The 19,002-nt window shown below is 41.7% G+C and overlaps 2 protein-coding genes across 4 annotated transcripts in view; one reads left to right on the plus strand and one right to left on the minus strand.

Moving 5' to 3' along the window:
- The window catches only part of STAT1 (signal transducer and activator of transcription 1), a 28,524-nt gene extending 16,475 nt beyond the window's left edge, over nt 1–12,049 (plus strand). The window contains exons 19-24 of one of the 3 annotated variants that reach the window (XR_003398851.1): nt 2,128–2,267; nt 3,599–3,784; nt 4,415–4,490; nt 4,941–5,043; nt 5,629–6,645; nt 6,842–7,858. Coding sequence is in view for 2 of the 3 variants with exons in the window: in XM_026853110.1 (XP_026708911.1) it covers nt 2,128–2,267; nt 3,599–3,784; nt 4,415–4,490; nt 4,941–5,043; nt 11,927–12,049 (628 nt within the window). In the remaining variant the exon portion in view is untranslated. Of the gene's footprint in view, nt 1–2,127; nt 2,268–3,598; nt 3,785–4,414; nt 4,491–4,940; nt 5,044–5,628; nt 7,859–11,926 lie in introns of those variants that run through there. The other 2 variants (XM_026853110.1, XM_026853109.1) reach the window with 2 other exon arrangements.
- The window catches only part of GLS (glutaminase), a 59,777-nt gene continuing 49,119 nt past the window's right edge, over nt 8,345–19,002 (minus strand). Inside the window, exons 14-17 of the mRNA XM_026853111.1 lie at nt 13,273–13,334; nt 12,240–12,316; nt 12,001–12,064; nt 8,345–11,668 (exon numbers count right to left, since the gene is read on the minus strand). Coding sequence (XP_026708912.1) covers nt 11,512–11,668; nt 12,001–12,064; nt 12,240–12,316; nt 13,273–13,334 — 360 coding nt within the window. The 3' untranslated portion in view covers nt 8,345–11,511. The remainder of the gene's footprint in view (nt 11,669–12,000; nt 12,065–12,239; nt 12,317–13,272; nt 13,335–19,002) is intronic.

Below are 19,002 nucleotides of genomic sequence, written 5' to 3' on the forward strand. Positions count from 1 at the left end.
TGCAGATACTTTGGATCCAATAAAGTGGAACTTGCAACCAGAAAAAAATGAGGCAAATGAATTCTAGTCATGAGGGAGCCTCTGAGGCAGCTGCTTAAAGCAAAAGCATCAGATGACCAAGCTGACAAATTTGTCAGAGAGCAGGGCTTTGAATGTTAGATTTTTTTGCCTCTGTTCCTGTTTTAAGTTAGTTCTTTCCACACCCTAGAACAGAGCCACTTTTGTGTTTGACAGGGAATACTCAAGTACAACAAAGTATAAGTTATGAAATGATCATCCATGTTAAAAACCAAAAACCCTACCTATGAGCAAACATTATTGTGAGCCTCCTGTGGGTGGCAGCAGCTAGACTCTGAACTGTATCTGCAGCAGGAGTCCAGAACATCTTTACTGATTTTAGTAGAGTATTATTAAGTAGTAAGACTCTGCCAGGTGGATTTTCCCTTTGATACTGGTTTAGTAAACTTTTCATTCCGGTATTGCCGATTTCAGAACTAACAGCTGCCAGAAACTGCATTTTAGGTTTAGCCACATTATGAAACCCTGTCAATAACACTCGCATGGAGCATTCTAGTATCCCACAAGTGCACAGGATCTACAACAGCAGGATTGCTCTATCTTGCTACATTCAGCAGCAGGCTTCAAGTTGTTCTGCCCTAGCTCCAGATGAGTTCTGTTAAAGCCCTTTATAGTACAAGCCCTGTTTCACTGCCTGAAACCTATATATTTCTTAGCTAAGGGGGGTCCAGTGCAGCAAGAATTTTTGCCACCATCACTGAAGCAGAGTTGCAGTTCTGTCCCATTTAGTGTTCTGCCTCAGTATGGCCGTGTGCCTACAGGATTGTTTTTACACAGTCTTGAGTAGCATTACTCATTGCTCTCAGTTACGAGAGCAATCCCCTGTTTGGGGTTTAAAAAAAGAATTGGTGCAAGTTAGATCCTGAGTGTAATCAAAACCAGAGATGTAGTACTATGAGTTTCTCCTCTCTCAGCTGGCTTTGTTAGGTAATCCCAGATCTGTTTCCTAGAAAGGCAAAAATTAAAACTGAAGAGAAAACTCTTGCCAACTGCAAAGAGACTCGAGTAGGAAGAGACAAATCTGTAGTATTCATTAGGATAGAGACTCCCCTTGTATACAAAAGAAGAAGTATTACAGCCTCAAGAACACTTGCTTTTCTTCATATCTGAGGGACAAGAAAAGCAAAGGATTTTCATTATACATAGGATATTTGCTACCTAAAGCATGCCACTTAAAAAGAACCACCAAGAATAACAGAACAAAATCTTAGAACCCCATAAACAGGACACCTTACAGCATCTGAAATTCTAAGCAAAATCATGATTGTTTAGTAGTTTTTGTGCAAAAAGCACTTTCCCTAACTTAACACACAGAAGAACAGTAGTAGTACTCAAAGCTTCCTTACTGACGGGGCATTTTGAGGAATAAGAAGCAGTGCAAAGAAATTATTACCTTTTTAAAAAAGCAGTTGGGGGTTTGACCAGGGTTACGCTCTGATGCTGGCTTGTACATCTCCCTCCCCAGCACCCGTTCAGACCAATTTATTTCTTATTATTTCTTATCCTTACCTTGGCCTTCTATACAGTGGCATTTGCTGACCGTAGGGAATTTGGGGAGGTTGAAGTCACATAAGCTTAACAGCTCATCTGGAAAATGTGTGCAAGGAACAAAATAAACCCCACACCTGTGTGGTTGCAATCTGGTAGGTTACAAGCTTCATTTTATCAGCCAAAGAGGAGAAACAACTGTTCCTTAAAATGCTTTTGAAGTTAAAACTGCTAGCTAAGATCTGGCCATATTATACCTATATAACTCATGCTTCCACACCCCAGCTTTCACAGCAAAGGACAATTGCTTTTATTCCAAACTCAGAAAAATGTTTGTATAAGCCACCAGGCCAAAGGAGTGCTGAGGGAAACTGTGGTGAGTCATGACTTCCACCAGGTAGCTCCAGCCTGTCAGCCCTACTGCTGGCTTTCCAGCTGTTCACAGAACAAAGTACTTCACCTCTTTTAAGTGACAAAAGCTTTTTAGTTTTTCTAGCTAGCCCAGCACGCTTAGATTTTATGTTGAGGAGTAAACCCAACTATTTCTTTCCAACATTACAGCTGCATCATGGGTTTCATCAGTAAAGAGAAAGAACGTGCCTTATTGAAAGACCAGAGTCCAGGAACATTTTTACTAAGATTCAGTGAAAGCAGCAAAGAGGGAGCAATCACATTTACTTGGGTAGAAGGATCTCAAAATGGTAAGTCAGTAACAGAGAACACCTTTATCTTCATTATCTTCAAAATACAAGCTTACATCAGAACAAGAAGCCCATAAGCCCTTCTCTCTCACACCACTACAATACACCACCCTAGCAGTGCTCCCACCCTTAGCAGCAGTAGGCCATAAGCAATAGCAGACACATACCTTACTCAGTGTTGCTCATAAGCTACACGGTAGATTGTTCAAGGTTTCAGGTAGGACTAGTAGCACTTCCTGGGTGCTGCTTCTGGCCTAGAAGCTTGTTGAGGACAAGCTGCCCAGGCTGTCTCCTCTGCCTCCCTAGGGTCTCTCTCAGTAAGACACACCTGCATCTCCCTCCAAACCCACATCACCTTACCCATCAGGAGATTTCTTTCCCAGGAAAAGTTCACTACAGCCACATTCAGTCCTCTATATTGTTCTCTCTTACTATTTCAACTTCTGTGCAACACCCCTTTCTTCTCAAACAGTTTGCTTTAACTCATGGTCCAACACATTTGTTTCTTCCTTCATTCTCCCTAAGCAAACCACATACTTCATTATCCAAGTAGTTCTCCTTCCTCCCATTTCCAGAAGGGCTGATGAAGACCTTACTTCTTCAGTTAGCTAGACTATTCTCTCATCTTCTTTTAAGGAAGCCTAGACACTTAAAAGCTGCAAAAAGATACAATCTCCCCTGTACCCATCTGGGTTCTTCCCTTATCATATTGCTTAAATCAACTCCACCTGCCAGGATGGCACAGCAGTTGATACTTGGATGAGCCCAAAACCTACAACAGCTGGAAGAAAAACTGCTGAATATACTTGAATGACTTCTTCCCCTTTTCTGCCTTCATACCACATCCAAAAATTAAGCAAAGGAGCGTGATAGTATTTGGAGCATCCAGGGAAGCTTTATCTGTCTCTATTTATGATTCATAAGAGCTCTAAGTGGTGTATTAGGGTCAAGCTTCCTAACAGGCTGTAGAGGTTGAATGACATCATTTGGAAGCAGGTTGAAAAAGTAGCACAGCTTCAATTAGTTAATAAAACTGAAGTTAATTTGCATGGACAGTCACCCCAGTCATCCTGAATACAAAACACTCCCAGAGCTGTCACTATGTGCATAGCCCCCCATATGCCTGCCTACCCCACAAAGCAATTATGCTCCCTTGGACAGTCATTAAATACTTAACCTGCAGCACAATAGGTGCAAAATAGGTACAGTAGGTCTAGTATAGGTACAAAACGTGAGACTTTTGCTCATGTGACCTCTGAATTTGTGAAAGTGGCTGCAGTGTTTCTGGACGGTTTTACAAAAAACTTTGAAACCACTTCTCTCCTCTGCAGAGCCCCAGTTCCATTCGGTAGAACCATACACCAAGAAGGAGCTCTCAGCCGTCACTTTCCCTGATATCATTCGCAACTACAAAGTGATGGCAGCTGAAAACATTCCTGAAAATCCGCTGAGATTTCTGTACCCAGATATACCCAAAGACAACGCCTTTGGCAAATACTACTCCAGGCCTAAGGAGGGTGAGTGCTATAAATGGCTCATGTAGTGCAAGTGGGATGTTTGTTCTTGAAGTGCTTGGGTGCTGTATAATTTCTGTGGCACAGAAGGAAAGGGTGGCAGTTGGGCTGGATGTCTTGGCAGCCTACCCTGTGCTTGAGTGCTGCTCGGCTGAAAGGTGAGAACAGGCACCTAAGCTTTAGCAGGTTAAGAAAAGCTCTGATTTTAAAGAGGCACAATATGAGATCTAGTAGATAAAAACTGAAAATAATTGTTTCCGGCCCTCTAATTTAGCTTTCATGTGAGCCTGGGAGATATTTCAGAGATGAAGGTTTCCACTAACAGCTGGAACCATGACTCATATTTGACTATTACACAGGACTGGTCCTGGCAGGATGTGTTGATACACCTACATCAAACTTCAGGGGAGGTTTTATTCCCCATTTCCTCTAGGGAAAAATCAAAAAGGAAAATCTGACTAAAAAAAATTGAATAAATTAACCATAGTGTCATAAAGTGCATGAGAGAGAGAGAGACTTGCATATTATCTGGGTCACGGGCTTTATTTTTGGTACAATAAGGATGGCGATGTGAAGTCAACTTGGTTAAAAAAAAAAAAAAACAAAAGCAATTTTTTTTTTCTCTCTTTGAAGCACCAGAGCCTATGGATTTGGATGGTCCCAAGGGAAACGGCTATATCAAGACTGAGTTAATCTCTGTATCTGAAGTGTAAGTTTCCAGAAATACTGGATTTCTAGGAACTGATCATAACTTTACAGCTGTAGTTCATGCCTCTTCACAGTAGTTGAGGTGTAGGTGCCCTGTCAAATCTTTCCTCTCTTTGAGGATCTGATCACACCACATTCATGCAGTGCTGCGTCTGAAACAACATCTTTAGGTAAAGACCCTAGAAACACAGGTAGTTGTGCTGGCAAATAATTTCTTGAAAAGCAAGTTCTTAGACTTGCTGGACTTGTTTGATTAGAATGTAGATCAGTGAGTAGTCCCAGATTTCATTTAAAGCCATGCTGGCTTTGCAGAGCACGGTGCATTGCTCACAGGCTGCCTTCCTCACAAGGCCTCACTAGTGGCCCTTCTGGGCTCAGAGCCAGACATGGCAGCGCAGCTGTTCCTCACTTCTTTAGTGAAGGTTTGTCCCTGCTCTTCTCATTCTATTAGCCACCCTTCCAGGCTCCAGTCTCCAGAAAATCTGCTCCCCATGTCTCCTGAAGAGTTTGATGAGGTGTCTTGGATGGTGAGCCCAGCAGAGATTGATACTGTGGTATGTATCATCAACCAGCCTTTTCCAGGAGGGTTGAGATGGAACTTCCATTTTTCCTTTTTTTTCCCCTTCAGACATACCTCAGACACTTAACACAAGCTAACACTTCAGAGCACGTCTCATCAAATGCATGGGAAAAGCTGGGAATCCAGAGTTAGACTGGGATTGCTCTCAGTCGTTCTTTGCACTTGTTTGTGGGGAAAGGGGTGGAGGAGAGTGAAGCTTTCAGGATGTATCTTGCAGGGGGAGGAAGGAACAATGCTGTAGTTCACCCTGTGGGGTCTGGGTGAGGAGGGAAGCTGGAGCAGGAATGAATGCAGCTTGGAAGTGTTGCCCTGCCAATGCTGGTGAGGTAGTGCCTGTTAACAGGGTGCCTGTCCTCCTTTCAGGGTGTACTTCAGCATGAAATTCCAAATTAAAGCATGGGTTTTTTTTCCACCCCCCCCCATGGTAGTTTGATCCTAAAATGTGAATTGGATACTATTTGGGGAGGACCTGGTTGTGGTTAGCTCTGTGGTTAGCATAGACTAGAGTGTTAGGGCTTTACTTGGCTTGTTTAATTGACATTTATTTTTCTTGTTGCAGATGTGTTCAGCATATTCAACTTAAAGGTTGAGCTTTTTACTGCATCATTAACGCACCTGATTAGCTTATGCATCTCGCGCTGCAGTCAATGACTTGGTGACACACTTCAGTTCTTTGGTTTCTCAACCTGAAGGTCCAGTAGCAATTTTTAACTAATGGGAATATACACAGCAGTCTGAGTAGCCTCCTTGCATGCACTTTTTCGGTTTAGAAGTTCTTTGTTAAAGAATTTCCAGTTAGCAAGATACCATGCCAGAGTGGAGGAAGAGAGGAGGAATGAGAGGTCCTCAAGCAAGAATGATGGGAGAAACGTGCATTTTTTAAGGGAATTAGTTAAATTTAACCTTTAAAACAGTTGGCTGTACATAGAATGCTTTAAAGGAAAGCTAGTTCTCTTGCAGAGGTTCTGTTCAGAAAGCTTGCATCTTCTGTGTAACTACTTCTGAAGAAATTTCATAGCATTGAATTTTCATCTGTGTTACAAAAAGTAACACTCCACAGGCATATGCCACACTGAATCCATGTGCTGCTGAAGTCTGTCCTGGTTTTATCTTTTCTAAGGGCACGGCCTATGGAGATAACATAAGCCAGAAATGTTACCTGTGTTTCCTTTTTGCTTGTTTCTTAAGGCAGGGTCTTCTTGTGTAGGATGTTTAGCACAATCTTTTTCAAAGAGCACTTCTTAGGACTCCACCTTAAAGCTGCACTGGCATGTGTGAAGCTTGCAACTCACTATGTCCAGTCAGAACTGCAGCCTCTCCAGACTGCAGTCCTGCTGTCTAGCAGCAGTGTCAGACAAAGGGAGAACCTCCTACTTTTAGAGATGCTAAAAGAGGTTAGAGTATTTTTTTTACTCACTGCTTAATCTACCAAGGTGAGGATCTGGTCATGCGTAGCTCTTACGATACCTGCCCCATTTAGGTTGTAACAGAACTTAATTTTTTCATGCACTGTGAACCAGGGCATATATTTAATTGCTGATTTGAAAAACTAGAAGACCCTACAGGCTTTGATAATGTAACGTTTGCAATGAGGGATAAGGCACAGGGAAGCAAAGTTGTTAAATTTATACGGAGTAGTGGCTGCAGGATACGCAGTCTTTAGTACTTTAAGGCTGAAGTTGTGCCTCCACCAGAGCAGGAATAGGGTTGTTTCTCAGCATGTTTGAAGATCAGTATAAGCTCGCAGATGAGAGTCTGCAGCAGCTGGTCAGGCTGCCCGGGGGAGGCAGCAGAGCGGAGGGTGCAGGGGCTGGGCAAGCAGCTCCAGGGGGACCTGCTTGAGCAGGGGGGTCGGGCACCATGGCCCCCGAGGCCCCCTCCAGAGAACCCTCCCACCGCAACCCCCCGGGTTGCTGCTGCAGCCTCTCGACCAGCCGCCGCTGGACATTCCCAGTGCCCGGGAGGGCAGCGGCGGGCCGGGAGCGCAGAGCTGCCCTTCAGGAATGCTAGGTTGGAAGCAGCTGCTGCTCAGGAAGTAAATGGCTGGTTCTGTGTAGCCTGTTGTGCTCGGGAGGACTGACGTGCTCCCTGCAAAAGCCAGAGAGAAAGGAAATCTAAAGGACCTGGAGCACATAATGTGCGTATTGAAATGAAAACCACTGCTAAACTGACTTGGTCTTGGTGCCTTGGGTTACTGAGGTTAACAGAGCTGGTGACTTAATGCTTTTATCTTACTATAAGTAGCTGAATGTGTATCTATTGTAGTACAAAAAGCAAGTATTTGTATCTTGAGCTACACATTCCTTGTATTCATGTTCCATATGCAGCAGTTTGTTTCCATTACTTTATTTCAGTTTTATTGACCAGGGTGAAATTTGCTTGTGAGATTTAAAGCAGTGGCCTTCCTTATTCACGGCTCTGCCTTTACATGGCAAATAGTTCCAGAAATATTTTTTTTCCCCCAATGGAATAGTCTTTTGCCATTTTAAATAAATGGAACTGCCAGTTGACACTTTCGTCTTGTGTTTTGGCTACTTCTGTTATAAAGATGATGCATCTGCCAAGAGTTTACTGTGTATCTCATTTTGAATTTAAACAGTTAGAGCTCTGAAGTCTAAGGCAACAGAGATGCTTTTAATTCACTGCATGGTTGCAGGTCAGGCTGCATTACAGAGTTCCTAGAAGATAGCTGTTAAGAATGATTTTTTTAAATTATTATTGCTTGTATCACATCGTTGATGTTTTTTCTTCCCAACCCAAACTTCAATAAACTCAACTTGAATTTCTAATCGATCTGTGGGATAACTGATCCATAGCTAAACTTTGGGAGCTATTCAGCTGTCCCACTGGTGCATCATTTTTCTCTGGGTCTATAAATGACACAATCCCTTGTCTCACACTTGTCAGGCTTTTATATTAACTCTACAGCCAGATAAATAATAAAGGAAAGAAACCGTTGGCGAGAAGGAGGACAACAGGAGTGAAGAGGCAGCAAGAGAAAGCTAGAGCTGTGGAGGGCACATGGCCAATCCACTTAAGAATCCCAGCATTAACAAAAAACAATCAGTAAAAGGATGCAGCTGTAGAAGTGTAGGTTGCCCCCCTCCCCCCCCCCCCCCCCCAAAAAAAAAAACAAAACCCAACAACAAAGCCAGATCAGATAAAATCATTCTGATTTCCTGTAAGCTTTGCACCATGCAGGCTTTGCTGTACAGACTCCCCCATGACTGAAGGCTTATGTCAACGGCAGACACAAGACAACCCATAAACCCTCATCATCTTGGTATTTCCATTTATTATGCTGTAAAAAGCAACACTATCTGGATTTTATTTCTTAAAATAAATAACTTTCATTTGCAGAACCAGTACAGCTCAAGTTTAGATTCATTCATGGGAAACTGCTAGAAATACATTCATCACTGTCTATTCCCCACAATACAGAATCTAAAAGTCAAGATCAGCCCAGTCAGTTACAATGACCAGAAATACACTGCCAATAAGTATAGTCACTGATAGTCCAGCTCTGAAGCAAAAAAAATCTGGTACAATACATTTTGTTCACAAGGATAGGCTAATTAATGCTAAGACTATCACAATATTTTTGAGTACAAAGCATTAAGTTAGCTTAACGATTTTAGATTGTGATACAGAAGAAACATGTATGACACAAAAACAAAGGAGTGGGGGAATCCTCTTTGGAGCATAAGGAAGTCTGCATTTGATAAGATAACCAAAAGCTATTTACGGTAAAGTCTACATGTCAGTGTCATGAATGATAAACAGCCAAACCAATGTACTGCATATATTTATATTTATAAATAACACCATGTCTAAATAGCTGCATCGCTGAATGGGACATTACAAAATAATGCATCTTCTCACAATGAGAAAATACTAAAACTAACCAGCAAAAATGCACTGAAGCCAAGACCGGCTAAAAGCACTCAGTATGATTCAGGAAAGCCTTAAATTTAGGGACAGCCATGATCTTTAATGTTAACTCCGTTGAAATCCTTTCGATTTTTTTTTTTTTCTTTTTAAATGTTGTGTATTATATGATACAGCTATCTTTTAAAAATGCCAGTTGGAGCAATGCAAATTTCAGTTAAATAAAGCTAAATCAAGTATCTTTCTGAGAAGCTAAAGGATATGTTTTAATAGGAAAAAAATAAGGAAGAAATCAGATTAGTACTGAGATATGGAATACTAAACTAGAATCTATCTGAAAATATTCCTCTAAAGTTGACAGATCTGTTGCCAGAGAAAACATGTTGGAATTTAGTCCAGGATGCAGCAGAGGCGCCTTGTGCTACCCAGTGACCCGTGTGGCTCAGTAAGGAGCCAGAGGCCGTTTCATTTAGTTCTCAATTAGAACTAAGGTGGCTGTGATACAGGACATGAACAGGTTAAAAGCCTTCAGAAAAATAGCTGATCTGCAGGGAAAAAAAAAAAAAAAAAGAATAAAAAAAAAAAGAGCAGCTTAAGAACAGTAAGATTCTTGAGAAAAAGTGTTTGATAACCATGCCAGACAGCTTTGAAATGTGATTTCAGGGCTTTAGACTTTCAGACTCTTCCAAGATATCACCATCATGAAGACAGTCACTGCTTGTGATGAGTATCAAGCACTTTTCCATGCCCTCCCTACAGGGAGGCAGTACGGCATATCGACGAGAGACTGTACAGGAACTCGAGAGGATTTATTCTCAACTATACTGACCTGCTGGGTCACTCTGGAGAAGTTACTTCTCCCTGTGCCTTAGCGTACTTGTTTGCAAAAGGAGAACAGCGTGGGTCAGATCATCTTTATAAAGTGCCTGGGTCATTCTAGAAAGAATTTGGGCATTATTTCAGGAGGATTTTGGTGCCTAAACACAAAAAAAAATTAACTTTGAGATCTACCAATGACTTGTACACAATGTGCTAGGATAAAAATAGCCATATACTCAATTCTCAAGCACAATCTCCTTTTCCATGTGCTGAACAATTCTTGCCTAAGCTACTTGTGCTAAAATTCCTGCCCTTATCCAACAACTGTGGTGTTTTGTGAATATCAAACTCTAAGTGACCACTCGCTTTGGAGGTTTTATGCCACAGTACTGGCAGCAGCAATTGCACACGGGATGGGGAACTGTCCTGATGTTGCACTTCTGCCACCAACAAATACCTGCATCTACATTTCCCACGATGGGGCACGTGCCGAGCTGGCTTCAGCGGCAAGACAGTAAATGCCACCATTCGCCACAAAAGGCATCACCTATTTGTGCTCCTGATGCGAACTCCTGCTCTGCACTGGCGGAACCCCACCGATGCAATATCCTGCTCCCTGGTTGATGGTAGCGCAAGAAGAGAACACACCCAAAAATTTGGTTTATCTCCCGCTCTGCTCACGCTTTGATTGGCTCTATGCTCCTTAAAGCTGTTTCACTCCATCCGTGTTCCTTGTTCCAAGCCTAAATAAAGTCAGATTTACATGTAATATTTGGTTTAGTACTTTGCCTTTCACATACTCCCATTCCCCTCGCCGGTTGCTGGCGCGACCGCCAAGAACCCCACGCGGGAGGCCCGAAGGGGATTTTGCAGCTTGTCGAGGCTCACTATAGTGCAAATATACCTGCAAGGAACACGACTGCACAGAGTGGAAGCACCCGCTTTCCCCAGCTACAGGGGAAGTACTTTAGCAGCTGAACACGGAGAGAGAGGAGGGAGGCGAGACAAAGGGAACTGAAAGGAACGCTTCAAAAACAAAAAGACCACTAAACACTTGGATGTTACAAGTCACACTCCCCTATGCCATTTGGTCAAACAAACCTTAAAACAGATTCCCTGACAAGACTATCTCTAAGAACAAGCCTAGACCATTGACAACTGTCACCTATACACTCTGTTGATATTTATATTATGTAAACAAGGTTGTGTGGAAAGTTTGTTTGTTTTTTTTCCCAAAGGTAAGTGCAGATCCTTACATAACACACCCAGCCTAAATCTACATCAGCATCCTCAGCTTTTGAAAAACCTCACTGACGCTCATACCTGACAGTACTCTGGCTCATCTTGGCCATACTGGAAACAGAGGGCTAGAGAAAAAAAAATTCAGCAGAAGAATTCCTGACCACAGACTAGAGTTCACATAGAACACAAAAATAAATTAAGTAGTGCACAGTAAAGCCAACAACAGCTAAATATTTTTATACATCAACTATATGCAGCATGAGGTAATATTGCTCACATTATGGAGGGAGATTCTTAGTTGGTTTTGTTTCTTTTGAGAGAGATTGGATTTGTCCTGTGCGTATAGAAACTCCTGTAACATAACACTGAAGTAACAGAGACTTCTGTAAAATATATACCACTATCAGATAGAAACACACACGCTCTTCATTACTTATGTATACCACAATTAAATAGGTAAGTGATTTGATTCTTAGGATTTAGCTGAAGATGATTATAGTAAGCCATCTAGATTTTTATGAACTGTTCGGTTCTCCTTTCCGTTGTTGGAATCCTCTGATGGTGTGTATTGGACCTGATATTCTTGAAGAATTTTAAATACATCATGGTGTCCAAAATGTAAAGCTTCATCCATAGGAGTGTTATTCCACCTACAGGAAGGAGGGAGCACAGTATTTAAGATCAGCACGTAAATACTAAGTTCTTTGCATACTGTGTTGATAATGAAGCACACAGACCACACTAAGTTCAGTAACTATGAAAATGCTTCGTAAGCTGAGCATAACATTTTAAATAATGGTTTTAATGGTTCCCCATTCTTTTATTCCCGTTTGCTCTGCAGAACCTGCAGAGAACCAGTAGGATCCTGTTCCTCCTGCTCCAGTGCACCAGCTCCTCCTATTTGACAGACACCTCTCCTCACAAGGGCCAGACAGAAGCTGTTAGAGCATCTTCCCTCCAAACCAGCAATAAAACCCCTCACCTGTCTTTGGGGAAAGGATTCACTTTGCATGCTTCCAGCAGAAATTTGACAACATCCACATGTCCTATAAGGAAAGCAGGCTTGTGAGTGTATCTACGTATATATATATATATATATATATATGAATATACAGACAAAGTTTTAAAAAGGAGTTATGCGTATATAGAGTGAATATACTTTGAAGAAAGCTGACCACATTCCATTAACGTTTGGCCAGTTCCCATGTGAGGAGACATTACCTTCTGCAGCTGCTACATGCAGGGCTGTTCGTGAGTCATAGTCTCTTTGTTCCATATCCATTCCTGACAGAGCAAATCTAAAAAAAAAAAAAAACCACCAAAAAAACAATTACAGAAAAACGTCTTATATCATTAAAACAAGTTACAAAACTAGCATGGAACAATACCCCTATACTAAACCAATGCGACTTCTGCTGCAAGAGGATATAGTCGGTATCAAGAGCACATCCTACCTTTGGTTATAATGAAAGGGGCCCTTACTGCTTTGGCTTTAACTAAAAGGTAGGGCTTAACTTACTTTCTGGTCTCTAGTTGTTAGAAAGAAAAATAAAATGTCTTTGCAGGAAACATAACAGTCAACAGATCTGATTTAAAATCTCACAGGGACAAGCTAAGTCATATCAGGCAATGTACATTTATGCCAGCTGAGGAAAACCAGGGAGGGTTCCCAAGTCTGAAAACCATCAACAGTGTGAAGGTACTGGGAGAGTTCTTTCAGCATGCTACAGTGCTCTGGGACAGCAGATTCAAACTATACACATTTTCCCACCAAATAACTGTATTCAGATATATTCTAGCCAAATGAATATGTTCATTTAGTCTCTTACCATTATTAAACATTACCAGATCCTACTCCCAATTTAAGAAGCAAAGCTAGATTTTCTAACCTCTCCAACAACAATGTGTGTTTTCCAGTCTGAATTTTTGTGGCAGTTTCAGAATTGAATTCTAAAGCAGACAAGAGTACAGCTAGGATTTTCTGCCATCACTATAAAAAAAAACTGGTTAAGGAAAACGTATGTCACTACAATCCAAAGAAACAAAAGACAGTGGGACTGCAGGATAGTGTGAGGGGACCTTTTTGTTGGTTAGGATTAGGGTGGGTTTTGTTTGTTTGGTGGGTTCATATTCAACCACCAGCACAGCTCAGATGTCCCAAGCACGGACACAGTATGTGTGCATACTTATAAGTAAACAACAGCTGGGACCAAACAAGCAGCATTCCTATTCCTAACCCCACACCAATTTTTACCTTCGGAGTGCAGACACATCCCCCGTGTAGGCAGCAAACAGCAGATTTATCACAGACTTCACCTACGAAGAGAGATGAAGTCCAGTTTATTTAGTTTCTTTCCTCAGAAATCAAACGGAAAGCCAAGAAAAGCCCAGTGTGGCCAGTTGGTCCAGTGCTTATGAACTTGTTATTTTATCCCCTTCCCTGGCCACATTTTGCAGCATAGTGTAGAGAGTAAAAGGATTCGTTCCATCTTGCTTTGCTACCAGTACTTCTAGGTCAGTATTTCCAAGGTTGAAGTCATAATAACAGAACCATAAAACATGCATTTTCTACTCTCCTGTGGTAAAAAATAGGAGCCTTGCTGTATGGACAAACCACATCTGTCTCTTTGATTGCTCAATGATACCGAGTATTGAATTACAAAGACAGCATCATTTTGCACAATTCACAAAACAACGAACACTTCATGAAAGACAAACTCATTCTAGAAAAGAAAGGGGTTTTTTGGGTTTGGAGTTTTTTTGGAGTTTTTGGGGGTTTTGTTTCTTTACAGAGAAGACTCACAATGCTAGGAGAAATCTATGTTAGCAGAAGAGAATAAATGGTACCAGTTTTGCTTTATATTAGAGGTTTTCCTTGAATACATCTAATATAGAGCCTTTCTTCAAATAAACAATTTTAAGTAATTCTATCACAACATGAGCCACTACAAGAAAAGCAAGGTTTCAAGGCAGAAAAAAGTAGTCTCAGGCAAGTAGTGCTTTTCTCAGCTGTATTAATTACTCTAAGAAATGATACTGCCAGTCTACACCAACTTTGTCCCATGCACATTTTTAACATGTCCTGGCTATAATAACTCTGCAAGTTTTAACAAGAGCCCAGAACAACAAGGAAATTGATTTTAAGCATCCTCACATCAGATTCTTTCATGAACTGACATAGCCACTTCTAGGCACCACTTCACAGTAATTTCCAGTAAACTTTCTAAATGCTACGTTACTTTTAAAGTAACAAGCCTGCGAAGTTCTGTCACTGATACCAGCCTAGTAACAAAGATAAAAGAAAAAACTGATGCTGCATTGACCTTCTACAAGGAGGAGAAACAAAACAAAGTAAAAAAATCACCCACAAGCAAGTCTCCCACAGATTTCTGCAAAAACGCTGGCATATTTTCACAAGGCCACAGATAAGCCAACATCTGTGTCTCTTATAAACCAACACAGTGGAATTGCTTTGTTATTTTTTACACCTCAAATATGCACTGACACAAAGAGGGACTGAAGCAAATGGAGACAGAGGCACAAAGGCCAGGATAGAAATACAAAGGAGAAACAGAGCCACTCTTCCTTACTCCAGGATCCACAAACTCCTGCCGCTCCTTTTTGGTTTGCTCTATGAGGATCATGAGGCTTAGGAGCCTTGCACAGCAAGTGGAAGACCGGCTCAGCAAGATCTGCAGGTGTCCATCCCTTCACTAGAGGCTCAGAATCCCCCAGGCTGCTCCTAAACGTGACTAGCTCCAAAGGCTGGGCCCCTGGGCTCTCCCAGAACTCACCCCAAAGCACCCGGGTCACCTTTAACTGTGGCAACCTGACATCAACCCCCAGACCCTCCTCACAAGCATGACAGAGAACCCTCTGAAGTCATTCTTTTCCTCCCATGAAGATTTTTTTTGTTTAAAACTGATGAAAAAAAAACCTCAAACCCATCAACCAAGAATCCTGCAGCACATCAGTGTGGGCTTTGCTCTGGATGCGGAGCCAGCCAGCCCTGACTGAGCACAACCGCCCCCCACAGCCTTTTTTCCTCCCCCCGGCCCCAGCTCACTTTCTCTCCCAGCCCTGGCTCAGGGCAGGAGCTACAGGAGCACAGCAATAAGCTGCTACAGGCACCCTGCAGGGATGCTGTGCCACATCGTTTCTGTGCTAAACTTGCAGCTGCCACGGATGCAGACACTTGCATCACCAAGAGCAGTTAAGGTCAGCAAACACCCAAGAGCGATCTCATTAGGCTTTCAGTAGAAAACATCAAAGTCACACCAAAATATTAAAACCTCCTAAAAGAACATACATTTTATAGATCCTGGGCTGAAGACTGTATTTTAATGCAGGCATGAAAGGGGAACTTAGTTTGATATTCTCTAAATTTCATCAGGGTGATTCAGGACTTTTCCTTGCTGAGAGAGAAGTTGAGCATTGCTCTACTGCTGGTGGTGCCCTGCAGGCACACCAGGCTGCTGGCACTCAGACATTTCAGGTCCTGCAGGTGCTGAATACTCTCCCTTCCTCAAGATCTAGAATGAGCAAAGACATTCTGTCTTTAATAAAAAACATTTTGGAGGTAGCTGATCATTTTGGCTGGGCTTCTTTATGTTTCTGGGAAATGCAAGTGTGTATTGAAATAATAAAATAAAAATAACATGCATTCCTTTCTTACAAAAAATAACTTTCCAAGTGCAACTGAGCCAAGAATCCCTCTGGATTCATCCGAACATTTTGCTAAGAAGCCATTTTAATTTTCTATAATGATGTGACAAAATGTAATTTGGAGTTTCCCGAGGCTTTCTAACACAATAATCTTAAATCTTAGGCCATGTCTCTCCGCAATCTGGGAGTGCTTAAAGTTGCTCCTTTCTTAAAATAAATAACATAAAATCCAAGGTTGCATTATCATGAACTGAACTCGATGGATGAAAACAAAAAGAAATGCAAGTCCAGGCAAAAAGGAAAAAAAAATCTTTACTTGCTTAGTTCAGAAGGAGGAAGTTTGAGAGGAAGTACAGCTGCTCTCTGTACAACAGTAAAGGTAATGGGATACAAAAAGCAGGAGAAAAACAATTTTAGCAGGACAATTATGGCAAAATAATTACCCAAAACTGTTTAGGAATGCACTAGAGCCAGAAAAAAGCAGAGAGCGTGTAGCCTTCGTATCTGAAACAACCTCCCCATAGGGCTATATGCCCCCATTTCAAGTGAGACTTTAAAGATTTTATGGGAAGAATTCGGTTGGACTTGCTAGCAACAAAACACATCCCAATGTTCTAACTGCACCCTACTCTATCAGCAACATAGTCCAGGCCAAAACATTAAGTAATGAAATGAAATTGCTCAAACAACAGCCATAAACAACAAAGATGACCATGAAAAGGGAATTCAAGAATAAAACTTTTTAAATCTGCAAATCTGCAAATACATTTTGAATTCAAAGTAAGGATATACAGTTTCCATGAGCATCTTCCAGAACATCCCTTAGTTTTCAAGAGAATATTAATCTAAGTAGCATATATATTAAATCATCATGTAAGAGGTTATTATTACATTGAGAAAAAGTTATTATGTGAAAGTAACTTGCTGCCAGGAGCTTTCTATCTGCACAAAATCTTTCACCTAGGCTGCCAAAAAATCAAGCACAAAGAAGGTTTCAAAAACACAAGTAAAAATTCTCTGCCCCCAAACTCACAGTCTACTAGCCTGAAATAACAGGTCCATTGCAAAATCAAGAGCCAAAGTAACTCTAAAGTGGGAGCAGCAGACATACGATTGTGGGGTTTTTAACTGTAGGGATGAAAAACAGTGAAGATGACAGATGAGCTCTGTCCATTCAAACTAAGCAAGGCACAAAGGACGATTTAAGCATTTATAGAGACCCCGTCACTGAGTTTCTCACCAGGTGGTTCATTGTCTCCTAGATGCCATACTCAGCACTGGTGTTTGTTAACTGTGCTGATGAACAATTTTTCCCTCATCTTCAGGAACAGAAAGTTTACCTTCAACCCAACAGCCATGAATTACCTTTCCCTACTGCACAGAATTCTTAACTATAAAAATTTAATAAAAAGAGAAGAGATGGAGTCCCTTTGCTATGAGTTGGGTCAAACCATACAGCTATATAGCAGTATCAAACCCAGAGCAAACACTGTTCCACCTTCTGTCAAATGGGAGATAAAAACCCCTGTGCACCATACCAGAGGAACGTAACAGCTCTCTTGTCATCATGCCAGAAATGCAGAGCACTACTCACTTCAATATGATGAAACCCCATTTGTGTAACACTCTATCCTGAGTGCTGGATATAATCCTTGTTAACCAGGCGGTGAAACCTGCAAGGAAAGGTTCATCAGGAGTATTTGTGTCACTCAACAGTAAAGATCAGAAGTTACAGACCACACACCTTGTATGGTGTTAGAGGTCTCGGACTCAGCTGGATGAAGCTCTGTTGGACTCAGTCTAATGCTGGCAACAGTCCTAGTTCATGTCAGAGGTGGCCAAATGACCATGGCCTCCAGGAGTCCTTTCCCTCTAACCATTCTGGCAGTCTGTGGGTAAGAACGTGAGCAGCACAAGGAAGAAAAAGCAAGAATCCTGATGCTGAAAAACTACACTGAGGCCAAGTTAAAGGAAGGAGACACTTGGAGTTTGGAGTGGCAGGAAGTCATACCACTGCAGCAAACGTTTCAGATAAACACAGGGGGCCAAAAGGGAAAAAAAAAAAAAAAAAGACGAAAAAACCCAACCCAAAACCCCAAAAGCACAAACCAAGTGAGATACAGCATTGAAAGTTACAGAGGGAAACTGAGTGTTAGAGTGACTCGTAGTCCAAAGCTTTCACATTGCAGCTATTTTAAATATTTCCTAAGCCTGACTGTGCTAAATTTTTCAAAGATGTCTCCTTCAAGCAGCAGGATTCAGATGTGAAACCAACTGCACATGAAGGGAGGAAGTACAGCAAAACACAAGGGCTGCCTCAGCACTTCAGGAGCATGTGCCCAGCACAGAGTAAGTACGCTGCTGTCCCCCATTTCTCCGTAAACACATTGTCAAAGTACTTTGGTAAGACACAACAGGTTTTGGTTTGTTTTTCCATTTCTCAGTGTACTAACTTGAGAAACCTATTCAGTAATAACATGCCGAAGTTACTTATCACAAGTGAAATTTCAACACATCTAATTGATCCAAAAGGCTTGACTGCTATGGGGAAACAGCCTTGGTGGAGTATTTGTAACAAAATAATTGAGCTGCGTACCCAAATCCAGCCCGCATGAGAAGACTTATTTAAATAGTCTTAGTCTCATGATGATTAATAGCAAATCCCCATACAAGACTGAGATGAGAATCACTTCTCTCTTAACACAGGCTGCTTTAGAGGATTTTTTTCTATGTAGAACAGCAGGTGTATCACTGCCTAGTTTGAATGCTATCAACAGAAGTTCTCTCCAAACACTTCACGGAGAGCAAGCTGCTATTATTATTGACACTAAGATGGGAAACTGAGGGCCAGAGATGGAAATGAACTGCTATAGTCTCATGGTGAGCGCAGAGCGACCTGGCTTATTCTGCCCACTGACTCACATGCTTCAGTGTTATAAAAAAAAAAAAACAACCAAAAAAAAAACCAAAAACAACCAAACCTCAAGGAGGATCCAAACCCAAGCATATGGCCATAGCAGCCTCGTGCTCTGTACCAGCCCACGTGTTCCTGTGACTACAGAACTACCTGTCCTGCACTGCTATCGCTGCAACCACTCCTGCACAGCACGGCAAGCCTCTGCTCCATACTCTGCCTGGGTCGGGAGAGAAAAGCCAAACAGCTGTGCATGCAAGGAAAACAAATCCTTCTGAAAAAAAATTATTTAGCTCAGACCTGGATTAATTCCATGAGAAGGTCTTAGCTAAAAAGGTCAGAGTCTGGATTTTCATTTCCTACTGTGTCCTGTTTCCTGAGAGCATTCCCCTGCCCCCCCCCCCC

This window comes from Athene cunicularia (assembly GCF_003259725.1).
Source record: "Athene cunicularia isolate RWA chromosome 7 unlocalized genomic scaffold, athCun1 chr7_part1, whole genome shotgun sequence".
Taxonomy (NCBI): domain Eukaryota; kingdom Metazoa; phylum Chordata; class Aves; order Strigiformes; family Strigidae; genus Athene; species Athene cunicularia.